Below are 18634 nucleotides of genomic sequence, written 5' to 3' on the forward strand. Positions count from 1 at the left end.
AAAAAAACACATGCTACTAAATGTTCTTGAGTAAAAAGTAAAACAAATGTACCTTCAATAATAAGACAGAGTTTTTAAGAACTGGTACATGTAAATAAATTAAATCTGTTTCTCTTTAACACCTGAAGAATTTAGCACCAATCATAGATAAAAATTAACAAATAAAATGTTTAAAGAAAAAAAAAAATGCAAATGCTTGATGATGAAAGCCAAAGCAGCTTTGAGTTTAACATTTTAAATGTTAAACATAAAACTAAAGGACCTGCCTAACAGAACAAGTTCTGATGAACTACAACACGTACCACGTTCCCGAGAATTCAGTCAAATGATTCGATTCCACCAAGTAAAACAAATCAAATTGTGCAACGTAAAATAATAATCTACGTTGAATTACTTTTGAAACGATATATCACACGACTACGTTCCAATACATTTAGAAATTATCGGGCCCCGGGCCCCTGTCCCACCCCTCTTTCAAAAAAGTTTCCGAGAGGCTCTAGACATCTGCTCATAGAATATCCATGTCAAATTACAGCCCAATTCAACAAGCATTAATGGAGAAGTAGTCATATGAAAAATTGGGCCCCCGGGGGCCCCCTGGTGCCCCGTTGCACATACGGAGTAATGGGCCCCATTCATATATGGGTAAACAACTTTAATGGAAATTGCCATAAAAAGGGGGGGTGGACCCCCTCGGCCCCTAATCGAATTGTACGAGGCATAATCATAATCTACGTTGAATTACCTTTGAAGCGATATGTCACACGACTACGTTCCCATAAATTTGGAAATTACCGAAAATCAGTTTTTGAACGTCGATGCGTACACATCCGTAGATTATAGCTACCACATTTCAGCCTGATCTGATCAGTAGTAGTGATTTTAACTAGTGAACACAAGAAGAAGAAGAACAAAGTGAGGGCGTTTTCAGCCCGTCCTAAAAAAAAAGCTCAAACTACCAAAATTTTGCGTCTTTTTTACGTCATGACGTCATCGTTGAAGGTCTTCAAAGTAACGAGCTCATTTTTATATCTGTAGAAAGTACAGATATTTGTTTAGAAAAATTAAGAAGTAAAAGTAAAAAGTCACCAAAAAATAAATACAGAACTCAAGAAAAGTACAGATAGCAGAAAAAACTACTTAATTTGTTACTTATTACATTTATTTATTTACAGAAGCTTTTTTTATTGTTCACTGAAGGACAAAAGTTTAGGTTTTTCTGAATTGATGAGATTAAAAAAGTAAATAAAAACATTTTGCCCTGTTTTTCTGTTTTTCTGAATTTCCTATAAAAAATATCTCATCAATTCAGCAAAACCGAAAAATATTTCCTATAAAAACAGAAAAACAGGGCAATTTCTATTTGAATTGCATTGACTCATCCCTGACCCACAGCAGAGCAACAATATGTGAAGATCTTCTTTTATGTGAGGGTCACATGATCAACATTTATGTCCTCATTCAGAATAATGACCAACACAGGAAACTACACAGAGTTGTTATTATTAGTGTACTTTTGTAGTTTTTTGTTATTTTGTGTATTTTTCTGTCATTGAGTTTGAGTTATGAGTAATTTTTGTGTATTTTAGTTGTCATTTTGTGTATTTTTGGAGTCATTTTGTGTATTTTTCTGTTTTTTTGCATGTTTTTATTCGTCACGTTTGCCTGTTTTTGTTGTCATTCTACTTTTTTCCAGTCATTTTGTGTGTTTTTGAATCATCTTTGTTGTGTATTTTTGTTATTTTGAGTGTGTTATGGATCATTTTAGTGTATTTCTGTTGTACTTTATTGTTTTTTCTGTCATTCAAAGTGTTCTCGCTGTCATTTTGTTTATATGTCTGTCTTTTTGCTTGTTTTTATCCATAATTTTTGTGTGTATTTTTGTTGTCATTTGACTTTTTTCAGGTTTTTTTTGTGTGTTTTTGCGTCATCTTTGTTGTTCTTTTTTATTTTTCTGTTATTTTGTGGATTTTTGGAATTCTTTTGTGTATTTTTCTGTCATTTTGAATGTTTTATGTGTCATTTCTGTGTATTTTTATTGTCCTTTAATGCTTTTATCTGTCGTTTTTTGTGCCTCTTATTCATCTTATTACTTGCTAATGAAATAAAGATTTATTTATTTTTACTCAGGCCATTATACTGTATGTATTTATTCTAGACAGTTGATATAAAAGAGGAACTAGGGATTGGACACTCAGCCTGTCCATATGGACGTCTATACTTTAGATAATCTTAGTGAGGATTAAAGCTTTTCTCAGCGCAGGACGACGACAACACGTCTGTGAGATTCCAGGTACAGTATAGTTAGTTTTATTCTATACACATCATGTTTCCTGTCTATAAATCACTGTCTATAGCTGACAGTTAGATGTTGTTTCCTTCATGTTATTGATGGATTCATTCATAGAAGCTGCTGATGTGTTTCAACACGACAACAACGCAGTGCAACACTCCTTTATATTTAATACTTCAGCAGCCTAAATTAGCTTTATTTATTTATGTATTATATATTTGTGTCTGCATCTGTAGTTTTAAGTTAACACTACATGTAGTTTTCTTCTTAATGTAAATATACATGTTTATTTTACATTACATGATTTGTCTTTGTGCCTCTAAGTACGACCGCTCTGCGTCTTAAAAGAACATGTATACAGGTTAACATAGAAATAATAATAAAACTTTTTATTTTAATATAATACACATATAAAACATATAATGTTTTACTTCAATACAATGTTATATTCATGAAGAGTTTGATTGTAAATGCCTCATAAACACTTTTAATGTGATATCAACCATAGTTAAACTCTACGTTTCACACGTGGAGTTCATGTAATCAATATTATTAACTAATGCACTAGTAGCCTACACTTTACTAGTGAATGAAAAAGTGTCACTAGCATTACTAGTTAGCGTCATATGCTAATCAGGGGGCAGAGGAAGCAAATTCAGGCTTTCAAAAATATTCCAACCAATCACGGAGCTGGATTTGGTTCTAATCCCTCCTACTTTGCTTGCATTAGTTCTACTAGTACTACTAGTGAATATTTAGACTTTACTAGTTCTACTAGTGGATTATAGTATTATAGTAAAGTAAAGTAAAGGTTTTTGTTGCACTAGTAAAGGTTTGTGGTGCACTAGTAAAGGTTTTTGTTGCACTAGTAAAGGTTTTTGTTGCACTAGTAAAGGTTTTTGTTGCACTAGTAAAGGTTTTTGTTGCACTAGTAAAGGTTTTTGTTGCACTAGTAAAGGTTTTTGCTGCACTAGTAAAGGTTTTTGCTGCACTAGTAAAGGTTTTTGTTGCACTAGTAAAGGTTTTTGCTGCACTAGTAAAGGTTTTTGTTGCACTAGTAAAGGTTTTTGCTGCACTAGTAAAGGTTTTTGCTGCAATAGTAAAGGTTTTTGTTGCACTAGTAAAGGTTTTTGTTGCACTAGTAAAGGTTTGTGGTGCACTAGTAAAGGTTTTTGTTGCACTAGTAAAGGTTTTTGTTGCACTAGTAAAGGTTTTTGTTGCACTAGTAAAGGTTTTTGTTGCACTAGTAAAGGTTTTTGGTGCACTAGTAAAGGTTTTTGGTGCACTAGTAAAGGTTTTTGCTGCACTAGTAAAGGTTTTTGCTGCAATAGTAAAGGTTTTTGCTGCACTAGTAAAGGTTTTTGGTGCACTAGTAAAGGTTTTTGGTGCACTAGTAAAGGTTTTTGCTGCACTAGTAAAGGTTTTTGCTGCAATAGTAAAGGTTTTTGCTGCACTAGTAAAGGTTTTTGGTGCACTAGTAAAGGTTTTTGTTGCACTAGTGCAGGAGTTTACTAGTAAAGTTATATTATTCACTAATAAACAATTATGTTACTAGTAAAACTATTGAAGCTTTGCGTTATAACATTATATTTCAAGTCTACTAGTAGTACCAGGCACATGGAATTGCCCACTAGTAGATGATTTGGCTTTACTAGTATTGTCTACTAACGCACGAGTAAGTTTACTAGTATTACTAGTAGTAGTACGCTACTCATGCACAGTTTTTTTTGCTTCACTTGTAAAGTCTAACTACCAGTGGAGCTGAACTGGTTGATGTCACAATAATACAGTTAAGGCCAAATAGATTAACCCCCCCCCCTTATGAAATTAGACAAAACTCTTGATGTCCCCATGGAAACGGCCGTTAACAAGTGTTTGTAGTGACAACGTTTTAACTAAGTTTGTTTAGGATCTGGAACAAATGGTCCACGTACTTTGGTCTAAAAAAATCTGAATTTTTTACCAATTGTTCTGTGGTTATTCAATAGTCACACTGTAAGTTTTCAGTTTTTATCTGATTAATATTTTTTGAGATATGGACAATTTAATGAAGGAGGTATGTGTCAATTTTTGTGCATTCCTTATTTTTCCTCCATTTTCAGCTTCCAATATCTCAGGAATTACATCACATAAGAAACTGATATGTGGTATAAAAATACAGCTCCGCCTACTCTCTGAGAATATACAACAACATCTGCTATACATCCTATCTGGTGGACATGACAGCTCCTCTAAATAGCAACATCTGCTTTCCTAATAAGAACCTTCTTGATGAGGTCTTTGATGGTGAATCTTTTCACATGTTTCTTCTTTTCCAGCTGCTCCTGGAGGCCGAGATGGCTCCCACTAGAAGTCCAAACCTCTGGTGTGTGTCAGAGCTCCTGGGCCAGCGGAGGCTCTTGGGTCTTGGAGCTCTGCTGGCGTGGCTGGTGCTCTTTCACCTTCTGGTGAATGTGTGGCTCCTCTGCATCTTCACCAGTCTCCTGGTGGTCCTGGGGGGCTGGCTAGGGTCGCGGGCCATGCTGGATGCCGACAGCCTCCTGCACCTGGAGCATTTTCTGCCTCTAGGCGACGTGGGTCCTCCTCAGTGCTCACCGGAGCAGGAGTGGAGGCTGAACTGTGAGATCCACAGCGCCGTCCACAAGGCGGTGCGGGACTTTGTGTCCTCCTGGTACCGCACGCTGGTTCCGGAGGTGGAGGGGGAGTTCGAGCGCGCCGTTCGGAACTCCATGCTGGAGTCGGTGATGGAGCTGAAGGAGCGTGCTCGGCACGTGGACAGGAAGGTGCTGGTCCAGAGGTTGCTGGAGCTGTACGGAGGCCACCTGCAGAGCTACATGAGTGTGAGGCAGATGCAGAAGAACCAGAAGAACCAGAGGAACCAGAGCCTGTGGCAGCTGTACAGCGAGGTGGACTCTCCTCATCCAGCCATGAGTAGCGCCGCCGCAGAGCTAAGCTATTCCAGAGCTCTGGTCCACCTGGTCCTGCACGTGCTGGTTCCGTACCCGCAGATGGAAACCAGGACTGGAGGTTACATGGTCACGGAGCTCATCACCTGCAACGTGTTGCTGCCGCTCATAGGCCGCGTGTCGGACCCGGACTGGCTCAACCAAACTGTGGTGAACATCTTCACTAGGTCCAGAGACGTACCAGCAGATGCTCTGTACGCGTGTCCCCTCAGGCAGGAGTCCTGGAGCACCTGTAAGTCCACCTCGTCCTCTGACACAGCTGGCTTTGTGAGCCCAGGAGTCTCTGACGTGGACTCTGGGTCCGGGTCGCCGTCCCCCAGCACCAGGACCAGTCTGACGTCTCCTGTGGACCAAGAGAGAAGCTGCCTCCTCCCCCCTTCCTCAGTCAGCTGCTGCTCCCTTGGGTACCGACGCTCCTCCCGGTCCTCAGACTTCCAGAGGATCTCCTTTGACTCCCTCATCCATTCGGACTCAGAAGAGGACCTGAGTGGAGGGTTCTGTGAGTGTGGACCTCCAGCCTCTGTGTGCAGCGCGCTGGCTCTGAAGGATGACGAGGCGTTTGGGTGCTTCGGTCCTCTGAGGAGTCTGGGGCCTAAAGCCGTGGATCCAGAGGGGGCCGCCTGGCCTCAAGGGACGGACCAGGACAAGAACCAGGACAAGAACCCAACATGTCCTCCTAGAAAGCTCTGTGTGACCTCCTCCTGCAGCTGTGAAGGAAGCAGCAACATCTACAACCTGCACATCTCTGGGACCATCACTGGAACTGGAGCTCACCCCTACATCCTCTACACCATAAAGGTCACTTTAACACTTTAGCGTTCATATTTAAAGGGATCCTCCACTGTTTTTACAAATTATTTAATTATTATTTATTATTTTCCACCATATTAATTTTTTATTAACTTTTAAAAATGGGACTACTGTGGTCATAGATTATTATTAATCACAATTGGGTTTTTTTTTACTCTTTCAGCAGAAGAAGTTGTTATTTTGAGTGAAAAATCTACTTAATGATCTAAAAAATCTACTTAATGATCTAAAAATCAGGCTGAATGTTTGACTCCAATAGAAAACAAAGGGATGTTTACAGGAAGTGGGGCCTTGTGACATCATCAATCACATGATTTCAAGATGGAGGAACACAGGCTCTAAAACTGTAAAGTAGTCCCATTTATAAAAGTTAAGAAAACAAATATGATGAATAATAATGTGTTTTATTAGACATAAATCTACTAATTTCAAACATTTCAAAGATTTTAGGCCACATTTTTAAAAATATTCATACATAAATAAAGGTTTATTCAATTCAATTAATCAAACTTCATTTATACAGCGCATTTATTACAAATTCAATAGTAATAAGACATATACACAGTGAAGTGATTTAATAAGAATAATTTAAAAGATGACAAATAACAAAGAGTAATAATTCCAGCAAGTTCATTTAATCTTCATTTTTTGGAATAATATGTATTTTTCAGGAAGTTTACTTTGAAATTTAATTTGATCTCCTGACATGTTTTGACTGCCAACTGTCAGCCTTCCTCAGAGGCATCTACTGATCACTTTAGTGTATCCTTATGAGTTATTTCTGGGCGTGGCTAACTTTACAGTTCTGGCTAGCCACGCCCCCTTTTCAGAATCCCCCTCCCGAAAAAACATCCCACGATGCAGTGTTTTTGTTTTATTTTTAATTTTTTAAGTACTGTAGTACATATATTTAAAATGGATTAGTAATTTATATGTATGTATTTATATATATATTTTGTGTCATTTATTTAATGTATATATTTTTATATTTTATTCTTTATTTACTTTTGATTCTTTTTATATTTATTTTTAAAGTTTATTTTTATATCAAAAATATATTGTCATGCTCTAAAAAGAGCTGAAGTGGATTTTTTTGTGTCGTGTAAATCTGTTGCAAAATAAAATATGCAATTTAATCAATGAATCCTTTACAAATGATAAATTCATGAATCAATTAGTGAAATAATGATTTAGTGCAGATCTAATTTGTATTTCTGTCTTTGTCGCTGTCAGTTTGAGACGCTGCAGCCCCCGTCCTGTCACTCAGTCAATCGTAGATACAGTGAGTTCCTCAACCTTCACGCACGTTTAGAGGAAAAACCTGAAACCAAGAAATTAATCAAGAGTAAGAAATCATCCTACACTTTGATTTATGTGTCATTTTTTAGGCAGAAAACGCCTGTATTTTACCTTTCAGACGTTAAAGGGCCTAAAAAGATGTTCCCTGACCTGACGTTTGGAAGTCCTGACACTGAGAAGGTGGAAGCTCGTAAAAGCACGTTGGATGCTTTTCTCAAAGTAGGTGCATTGATCTGAGTTCACTCTGTTCATCTGTTCTACTCACGTTTTTACTGTGTTTAAAGCATCTGAGCAGCATTCCTGAAACAGCAAACAGTGACGACATGCAGGAGTTCCTCTTCCTCACTTCAGACGTGTGCACGTACTTTGGAAGGAGGCCTTTCGTCAAGTCCAGGATCGATAAGGTCAGTAAGAATCAATAAGGTCAGTAAGAATCGATAAGGTCAGTAAGAATCAATAAGATGAATAAGAATCAATAAGGTCATTTAGAATCAATAAGATGAATAAGAATCAATAAGGTCATTTAGAATCAATAAGGTCATTTAGAATCAATAAGGTCAGTAAGAATCAATAAGGTCAGTAAGAATCAATAAGGTCAGTAAGAATCGATAAGGTCAGTAAGAATCGATAAGGTCAGTAAGAATCAATAAGATGAATAAGAATCAATAAGGTCATTTAGAATCAATAAGATGAATAAGAATCAATAAGGTCAGTAAGAATCGATAAGGTCAGTAAGAATCAATAAGGTTGTAAATAAATATTTGTATTATTTCATCTTTTCTGTTTTTTTGAGTAATTTTGCATATTTTTGTTGTCAATTAGTCAAATTATCTGTATATTTGTGTATTTTTTTGGTTAATCTTGTGTGTTTCTTATTTTGTGTATTTTTGTTGTTGTTTTATATCTGTTTGATATTTTTGTTGCCCTTTTTATTATTTAGTAATTTCTCTATTTGTGTGTATTTTTAGTCATTTTGGTAATTTTTGCATTTCTGTTGTTTTAGATGTGCTTGAAATTTTTGTTTTAGTTTTGTGTAATTTTCTGTAATTTCTTTAAATCATTTTGTGTTAATGTTGTCATTTAGTAAATTTCTCTATTATTTTTGTGTATTTTTAGTTATTTTGTAAATTTTTGCGTTGATTTTGTGTATTTCTGTTGTCATTTGTTTGTGTTTGTGTTGTTTGTGTTGTTTGTGTTGTTTGTGTTTTTAAGTTGTTTTTTTAAGTTGTGATTTTTTTGTCATTTTGTGAAATTTTTTGTAATTTTATTTTTATAGTTTTTGAGTCATTTTAATGTATTTTTAGTCGACTTGTCTATGTTATGGTTAATTTAGTGTATTTTTGTTGTCATTTGTGTGTATTTGCGTTGTCCTTAACTTGTATTTTGTCGTCATCTTTTGTGTGTTAAGAGTAAAATTTGTGTAATTCTGTTGTCATTTTGTGTATTTTTGTCACTGTTTTTTATAGTTTTTAGTAATTTTGTGGATATTTTGGTAGTTTTTTGTTATTTTTTGAGGCATTTTGTTTGTTTACTTCGAGGAGCCACAAAATTAGAGCGAGGGCCACATGTGGGACTGAAAATAGGGAAAGAAAAACATAAAGATTGTATTTTTGTTCATAAATATTAGATGTTTTATTTCTTTAAGATGATGGAAAACGCGTTGGACACGTTGAAAACAGCTTTTCCTCATCCTGAATCCATGAGTCCAACAGATGACATGGACGTAGATGCTGATGGAAGAACGTTAGACAACAGGAAGTACAGGTCAGAGGTCAAACACTTACAGCAGACATGAGGCCCACAAAGCAAATCCCCAAAAAACTGAAATTTAAAAAGTTGGATGGAATATGAAGTCCAACATAATACACAAAGTGACTACAAAAACACACATAATGACTACAAGAACACATATAATGACTACAAACACACATAATGACTACAAAAACACACATAATGACTACAAAAACACACATAATGACTACAAAAATGCACAAAAAGCTCACAAAAACACACAAAATGACTACAAAAACACACATAATGACTACAAACACACAAAAAGCTCACAAAAACACACAAAATGACTACAAACACACAAAAAGCTCACAAAAACACACACATAATGACTACAAAAATGCACAAAAAGCTCACAAAAACACACATAATGACTACAAAAACACACAATCACTACAAAAACACAAAAAACTAACAAAAAGACACACAATGACATGAAAACCACAGACCTGTGTAAATGTGTTAATGCTCAGATTGGTCATTATTCTAAATGTTGACATAATTGTTGATAATGTGGCCCTTGGATCAGATAGAATCACATGTTTGTGGCCCCTGCTGTGACAGTGTTTTCTCTGCAGACGGCTGATGTTTCCCAGTAAAGTTTCTCCTCTAAACGTAGCAGATCTGCACCCTAAGGTGACGTACTGTGTCAGTGAAGGCAGCGCTGTAAGTCACTAATGATGGAGGAGAGTTTGGACACAGGATGTTTCTAAAGAAACTCTCACTGTTCAGGTGCTGAATGGTTGGTCTCTGTCGTCTCTGGAGACGTTTGTCAGCGAGCAGGAGAAACTTCTCTGTGGAATCAACCAAAAACAGACGAATGAGAGGAGACGTCATCACCAGAGCAAAGACAGAAAGACCTCAGGGAAAGATCAGGGTACGAGATGATGACATGTTACACTGCAACACACACACACACACACACACAACACACACACACGGAACACATGAAAAAACTACAGAATGACTTCAAAAACACACAATAACAACTAAAACACACAATAACAACTAAAACACACACAATAACAACTAAAACACACACAATAACAACTAAAAAACACACACAATAACAACTAAAACACACACAATAACAACTAAAACACACACAATAACAACTAAAACACACACAATAACAACTAAAACACACAATAACAACTAAAACACACACAATAACAACTAAAACACACAATAACAACTAAAAACACACACATAACAACTAAAAACACACACATACAACTAAAACACAGCAAAAACAACTAAAGACACACACAAAGAACAACGAAAACACACAATAACAACGAAAACACACACAAAGCAACTAAAACGACACACTAACAACTAAAACACACACAAAACAAAAAACACACACAAAACAACGAACACACACAAAACAACGAAAACACACAATAACAAACTAAAACACACACAAAACAACAAAAACACACACAAGAACAACTAAACACAACAATAACAACTAAACACAAACAATAACAACTAAAAACACACACAATAACAACTAAAACACAACAATAACAACTAAAACAACACACACAATAACAACGTAAAAAAACACACACAAGAACAACGAAAACACCACACAATAAACAACTAAAACACACACAATAACAACTAAAACACACAATAACAACTAAAACACACAATAACAACTAAAACACACAATAACAACTAAAACACACACAAAATACACAAACTGACTTCAAAAACACACACAATTACTTTAAAACACAGAAAATATACAAAATCCTTTCAAAAACAACTGTAACACACAAAATGGCTTCAAAAACACAAAAAATATCAACACAAAAACAGAAAATGCCCCAAATCACTTCAAAAACACACAAGTTAACAGCAGAAAAACACAAAATGACTTCAAAATAACAACATAAACACACAAAAAGCACATTGAGTTGCCTTGTGTATGAAATGCACTATACAAATAAATTTGCCTTGCCTTTAAAAATACACAACACACAAAGACAAAATAAACACTAAAACACACAAAATGACAACCAAAACACACTAAACACACATTATGACTTCAAAAACACACAAAATTCACAAAATGACTCCAAAACACACAAAATAATAGAAAAATTTACATAATAACAGAAAAACTGACAAAATGAAAACAAAAACATCCTGTATTAATGCTCAGTTTGGTCTTTATTTAAAAATGACATAAATGTTGATCACATGACCCTCAGATTAGATACAGTCACATGTTTAGTGATAAAAGCAGATACAGGTCAGGAATAGGCAACAGGGGGTCTGGGGGCCACATGTGGCCCTCAGTCTAATTTTGTGTGGCCCCCCAAAAAATTTCCAAAAAATGTATTTCAACAAGTTGTAAGGAACATAAAGTCCAAAACACACAAATTGACAACAAAATGCACAAAATTACACAAAAAATAACAAAAACACACAAAACCACAGATGGAAAAAAAAAAAATAATTCAAAATTCTTTCCCCCTGTATTAATGCTGATCAGTCATTATTCTAATGTTGATTATGTGGATTAGATATAATCACGTGTGATAGAGTGGCACGAGGGGTTCTTAAAGCTGCAGTAACACCTCAGCACCATCAGAGGGCAGCACTACATCATTACAGTTTTTCTCGATTGCTAAAGCACAATTTCTAGATCTCTGAGCACAATGACCAGTTGCCTAAACACTTTAATAAATCTGGCCTCTAGTTGGCTTAACTATAAACACATTTCACCTCAATCTCCAATTTCACAAAACTCTGAACACATTTGCATTTGCCAAAACACATGTTGCAGAACTCTAAACACATTTGCACTGCTCTAAACACATTCACACTTATGCTAAACACTTTCACACTTGCTAAAACACACTTTTGCTCACACAATGCAAAATGGTAGACTCAGACATCAAAAGTTGAACACAATGAAAGCACGGGTGTCATTGCTTAAACACTGTGACTCAAAATTGAAGACACATGTGACACCATCCATATTGGCCGCTTGAGAATGCACAACGACTCAAAATTGAAGACACCTGCCAATGATGTGACAACACCTATATAGGCCAGTTTAGAATGCACAGTTTGCTGAAGGTGCCAAACGGCAACAGAATGTACAGAGGCGGAGTTCGTGTCAGAGGAGGGCGAGGAGCAGGCCAAGGAGGGCGAGGAGGGAGAGGAGGAGTGCAAGGAGGAAGAGCAAGACAACCACGTACAATCATCACAGATGAAATGCGAGCTACTGTCATTGACCATGTCATTGTCCATGGAATGTCACTGAGAGAAGCTGGACTAAGAGTCCAACCCAACCTCAGCAGGTTCTCAGTGTCCACCATAATTCGGGCATTCAGACAACACAACAGGTATGTACTGTAGTTACTTTGTCTAAATGTTTGTAGCCCACAATCTAAATTGGTTTCACCACATTACGTTTGCTTTGGGAGACTGGACATTTCCATTGATGTTTGTATTGTAGATTGTAAGTCTTTTTTTGAAGAGTGAAAGCATATTTGTTTCTATAGGGTTGAAAGATTGCCACATCATGGTGGAAGGGCTCCCCTATTTACAGCACAGCAAGAGATCCTCATTGTGGACATGGTCCGGGAAAACAACATCATCAGACTCAGGGAAATAAAGGAGAGAGTCATAGCTGACAACATAAATTTTGGAGGTATTGACAGAGTCAGTTTGGCCACCATAGACAGAGTCCTCCGTCGCCAGAAGCTACGCATGAAGCAAGCTTATAGAGTTCCCTTTGAGCGTAACTCGGACAGAATCAAAGAGCTACGTTTCCAGTATGTGCAAGTAAGTATACATACGGGTATACAATGTTGATTGTTCACAGTACAGTGGGTGTACAAGCTCACTGTACTGCACAGTAGCCCACAGTGTACTGTAGTACTCCTTCTGTGACACTACCCATACTCTATTCATTTCCACAGAGAATCTTGGGGTTGGACGCCATGATGAGACAACATGAATACATCTTCCTGGATGAGGCTGGCTTCAACCTCACCAAGAGACGGAGGAGAGGCCGTAACATAATTGGCCAAAGAGCAATTGTGGACGTTCCTGGCCAACGTGGGGGGAATATCACCCTATGTGCAGCCATGACCTCAGAAGGGCTTCTCCACAGGCAGGCTCTCCTTGGGTCCTTCAACACCCAGCGTCTCCTCACATTCCTGGGAGACCTACGGGACATCCTGATTGACCGTGAGCAGCAGAATCTGGTTCCAGCACAGCCTCCTCCCATCTATGTCATCATCTGGGACAACGTCAGTTTTCACCGCACCAACCAGATAAGAGAGTGGTTCAATATACACCAACAATTCCTCAATGTATGTCTGCCACCCTACTCACCTTTCCTCAACCCCATAGAGGAGTTCTTCTCATCATGGCGGTGGAAGGTGTATGACCGGCAACCATATAGTAGAGAGAACCTCCTCAGGGCCATGGACCTGGCCTGTGATGATGTGGGGGATTACTCAGGCTGGGTCCGGCATGCCAGAGCTTTCTTCCCCCGCTGCCTGGCGAGGGAAAACATAGCCTGCGATGTGGACGAGGTCCTGTGGCCTGACCCCACCCGACGACGTGATGCGCAGGCCCGTGCACAGTCCCCCGCACAGCCCCCCCCACAGGCCCCCGCACAGGCCCCCCCACAGGCCCCTGCACAGGCCCCCCCACAGACCCCATAGAACCTCTTTACTGTAAGAATTTGTGACATGTATCCCCATGTATGCTTTTGTTCTCTTTTGAAATTTGTTTTGGAAAAAGTATGTTTGTACAGGTTGTCAATAAATGAGGTTCCCCTAAAAATAATCTGTGACTTACTATTGATTACTATACAGATGTGATTACTATACAAATGATGGGGTACTGAGAACATCACACCCTGAACATTGTGTTTTCAATTTTTATTGAAGTGTGTGATAGATATCCAATAGTGTTTACATTTTTGCAAGCTGTGAGGACCATTTTGTTGTCAAAGTTTGGTTTTGGCCATAGGAGCAACAGTTTTGTGGTGAAAGTTTGGGTTTTGGAGTGAGAGTTTCGTTTTGTAAAGAGACTGCGAGTTTTTGTGGAGCTAGCTTGAGAAAAGTGTTTTGTGTTTAGAGTTTAGAGAAAATGGAGGGCAGTTTCCTGAAATGTGTCCTGACATTCGAGAAAAACTGTAAACAGCTCCTGATCTGATCCTGTGTGTGTGTGTGTGTGTGTGTGTGCAGACACAGCTGTAGCAGATGTGACTCTGAACATCCTGTGTCTGCTGATGAAGGACCAGTGGAGCTGGTTGTGCACAGAGAACATCCAGAAAACCATCAGACTGCTCTTTGGAACCTTCATAGAGAGGTGGGAGGAAGTGTGTGTGTCAGAAAGATACAAACACACAATTTTACCACATGTAACAACAGAAACACACAAAGTAACAACAGAAACACACAAAGTAACAACAGAAACACAAAACATCACTTCAAAAACACACAAAATGACTTCAAAAATACACAAAATAACAACAGAAACACAAAATGACCAAAATGACATGATCAACAACAACGGGGCCACAAAAATGTGATGGTCTGATTTGAGGGCCACATTATAACAAACATTCACGTTAACATTTAGAATAATGACCAATCTGAGCATTAACGGAATAATTAACAAAGGCTTTTATCTTTCTTTGTGTGCATGCTTTCCTTTGTTTTCTGATTTTTAGACATTTTGTGTGTTTTCTGAATTAATTTTGTCTTTTTTTGCTGTATATTTTTGTCTGTTTTTCTAACTCATTGTGTTTTTTTATATATTCTATGTATTATTGTACATATTTTGTGTATTTTTCTGTTCAGTTTCTGTAATTTTGTTGTCATTTTGTGTGTCTCTGAAGTCTTTTTATATGTTGTGGTTTTTATTCTTATTTTATTGTGTTTAAGTTGTTGTTTAGTGTGTTTTATGAGTCATTTTTATTTTACTGTTTTTAGTCTTTTTGTTGTTACTTTGTGTACATTTGTTGTACATGTGGTGCATTTTGTTGTTGTTTTGTGTATTATTTTGTCCTTTATTGAACTTCCAACTTCATGAATTACAATTTTGTTTTGGGGGCCGACCAAAATGGGACCGCGGGCCTCCAGTTGCCTATTCCTGTTCAGTGGGTTGTAGACTAAGCCTCTGTCGCCCTCTAGTGGTGAGAGGAAAAATGAGCACATGTGAGTGATTGTCTGTGGTTTCCAGCTGTTGTCTGTTCATTTACTGATTCATCATCATCATCATCAACATTAATGTTAGCATTATAATAATAACCACCAATCACAGCTTTAACAACTTTAAACTACACAGACAGGATTGTGTGATTCTTTCTGTTTTGTGTTTTTCATTTCATTTCATTTTTGTTTTTTTAGTGTAGTTTTGTATATGTTTAATTTTTGTGTCTATTTGTATCAATCCTGTGTGTTTTAAGAGTAAATTTGTGTATTTTGTGTTGTCCATTAGTGCATTTTTGAACTCATTTTGGGTACTTTTGTCATTTTTTTGGTGAATATTCAAAGTTGTTTTGTGTGTTTTTACAGCATTTTTGTGTTTTTTTTTTGTTGTTGTCCTTTTGTGTGTTTTTCTGTTGTTCAGTGTGTTATTCATTATGTTATTTTTCTGGTGGGGTTTTGTATATTTTCCATTTTTGTGTCTATTTATTTTCATCCTGTGTGTTTTAACAGTAAATTTGTGAATTTTTTTTGTTCTTTTGTGTGTTTTCTATAGTTTTGTGGTCATTTTGTGTGTTGTGAGTCATTTTTGGTGTAATTTTGTGTGTGTGTGTATTCGTGTTTTTTGAGTAAATTTGTTGCATTGTGAATGATTGTGCGTTCTTCTGTGTGTATCTTTTGAGTCATTTTGTATTTTCTGAGTCATTTATGTTCTTTTGTTTGTATATTTTCCATTTTTGTGTATATCTTTGTTGTCATCCTGTGTTTTTTTGTCATTTTGTGCATTTTTCTGTGATTCTGTGTGTTCTTTCAGTCACGTATGTATGTGTGTTTTTTCAGTCACGTATGTATGTGTGTTTTTAGTGTAGTTTTACATTTTTGTGTATATCTTTGTAGTTTTTCTGTTTTTTTTTTGTCATTTTGTGTTTTTTTATTTTTGTGATTTTGTGTGTTCTCTGAGTCATTTGTGTTTTTTAGTGTAATTTTGTATATTTTACAATTTGTGTCTATATTTATAGTCGTCCTGTGTGTTTGTACATTTGTGCGTTGTTGTTGTTGTCCTTTTGTACATTTTTCTGTAGTTATTTTGTGTACTTTTGTTGTTGTTGTGTGTGTAAATCACTCATTGGGTTTTTTGACGTCGTTTTGAATTTTATTTTATTTTTGTGTATATTCATCGTCATCTTTTGTGTTTTTATAGTAAATTTGTGGATTTTTGTTGCAGTTTTGTGCATTTTTCTGTTATTCTGTGTGTATCTTTGGAGTCATTTCATATTTTCTGAGTCATTTGTGTTTTTTTTTGGTTGTGTATTTGTAAATTTTCCATTTTTGTGTATATCTTTGTAGTTTTCTTGTGTTTTGGGAGTCATTTTGTGTACTTTTGTTTTGTGTGTTAAATGTAATTTTCTTTACTTTTGTTGTCATTTTGTGCATTTGTTTTAAGATTCTAGAAGTCAATCATGTTTTTCTTTTAATTGTTTTGTATATTTGACATTTTTGTGTATATCTTAGTAGTTTTCCTGTGTTTTTTGGAGTCACGTTGTGTGTTTACTATAGGACACACTAGATGGTTGACTCCTCTTCATCTTTACAGTTATTTATTCAAACATTTGTCTAAAAACAGACACAACGTTGACCATCAACAGCTCCTCTGGTTGTTTCCATCTGTAGATATTAAATATGACACATGATTTCTGTCTCAGATGGTTGGACGTGGGCGTGGCCCACCTCACCAGTGCTCCCTGTTGGGTGATCTACCTCCAGGTGCTCCAGGAGGCCGTGTGGCCGGGGGGGATGCTGCCCTCCCACCCTCAGCCTGAGAGAAGCTGTGAAGAAGTGGAGAAGACCAAGGAGCAGTGTTTGGACTGCCTGATGCAACTGCTGCCAGGCATGTACACACACACACACACACACACACACACCATGATAATGTGTCACATATGAGCCTTTAACATAATTATACCACATTTAGTGACAAAAATAGACAAAATGACTTGAAAAACACATAAAATAGTGAGTAAAAAATACACTTAATGGCAGAAAAATTGACAAAATGAAAAACAAAAACACACAAAATGACAGAAAAACACACAAGCTGAATTTTTAACACGTAAAACAACAACAAAAATGACACATTAACCCTTTGTTCTTTCTTGTATTAATGCTCAGCTTGGTCATTATTTAAAATACACAAAATATCAACAGACACACACACACAATTATTTAAAAAACACAATGACTTGAAATACACACAAAATATCAACTATGATGATGTGTCACATATGAAGCTTAAACATGACGTTCATGTTGCTGATTTGTTCAACAGAGTTGGTCACTGACGTGCTGGGCAGCGACAAGTACAGACTGAGTCTGGAGACCGTGCTCGACTCGTTTCAGGATCATCACATCAACAAGTGAGGCAGACGCACACACACACACACACACACACACACACACACACACACACACACACACACACACACACACACACACACACACACACACACACACACACACACCTACACACGCACACACCTACACACACACTGATACAGCTGCACTACAAAAATACACAAAATAATGACAAAAATACACAAAATAATGACAAAAATACACAAAATAGTGACAAAAATACACAATAACTCCAAAAACACACAAATAACAAATAAATGAACAAAAACACAAAATAACAAGACAAACACACAAATAACAACAAAAACACATACACGACTACAAATAGATTTACAAAAACACACAAAATATTTACAAAAACACACAAAATATTTACAAAAACACACAATTCATGAACAAAAACATAACAAAACACCAAATAAATGTGTGAATGCTCTTTTCCTCTTCTTCTCCTCCTGTGTGTGTGTGTGCGTTGTGCAGACATCTGATCTTCTGTATCTGTGACCTCCTGCTGGAGTTTCTGGTCCCTGAGTCGAGTGATGAGAGTTTTCAGAGATGTTTGTTGCAGAGTTTAGTGAAGGACTTGTGATCAAACACCTCTGGACCTTTTCTCATGGACTTCCTCTGGTTTCATCCTCCTCAGACACATTCTTCTGAGCCTCTGAATGAATCCATGATCTCTGGTGTGAAGTGATGTCACAGAGACCAGTGTCTGCTTGTCTGAAAACGTCTTCAAATGAAGCGCACAACGTGATGTTATTACTGAAGACTGAACCACCACACAAAATACACAAAATGACTGTCAACAGAAAACACAACAACAAAAAGGATAAACATAAAAAATATGTAAAATCATAGCAAAATTACAC

The 18634-nt window shown here is 36.9% G+C and overlaps 2 protein-coding genes across 2 annotated transcripts; both read left to right on the top strand.

Moving 5' to 3' along the window:
• Positions 1-4629: 4629 nt before the first annotated feature.
• Positions 4630-18354, top strand: snx19a (sorting nexin 19a). Its single transcript, XM_028467204.1, has 11 exons — positions 4630-6057; positions 7303-7414; positions 7487-7587; positions 7653-7772; positions 9014-9132; positions 9738-9825; positions 9892-10039; positions 14385-14511; positions 17057-17241; positions 17680-17767; positions 18246-18354. Exons 1-11 carry the CDS (start codon positions 4630-4632, stop codon positions 18352-18354), a joined length of 2625 nt encoding a protein of 874 aa, XP_028323005.1.
• Positions 11789-13983, top strand: LOC114475628 (uncharacterized). The gene is made up of 3 exons (XM_028466612.1): positions 11789-12527; positions 12687-12969; positions 13107-13983. The coding sequence occupies exons 1-3, from the start codon at positions 12241-12243 to the stop codon at positions 13857-13859; spliced, it is 1323 nt and encodes a 440-aa protein (XP_028322413.1). The 5' UTR covers positions 11789-12240; the 3' UTR covers positions 13860-13983.
• Positions 18355-18634: the final 280 nt, after the last annotated feature.

Source organism: Gouania willdenowi, chromosome 14 (assembly GCF_900634775.1).
Source record: "Gouania willdenowi chromosome 14, fGouWil2.1, whole genome shotgun sequence".
Taxonomy (NCBI): Eukaryota; Metazoa; Chordata; class Actinopteri; order Blenniiformes; family Gobiesocidae; genus Gouania; species Gouania willdenowi.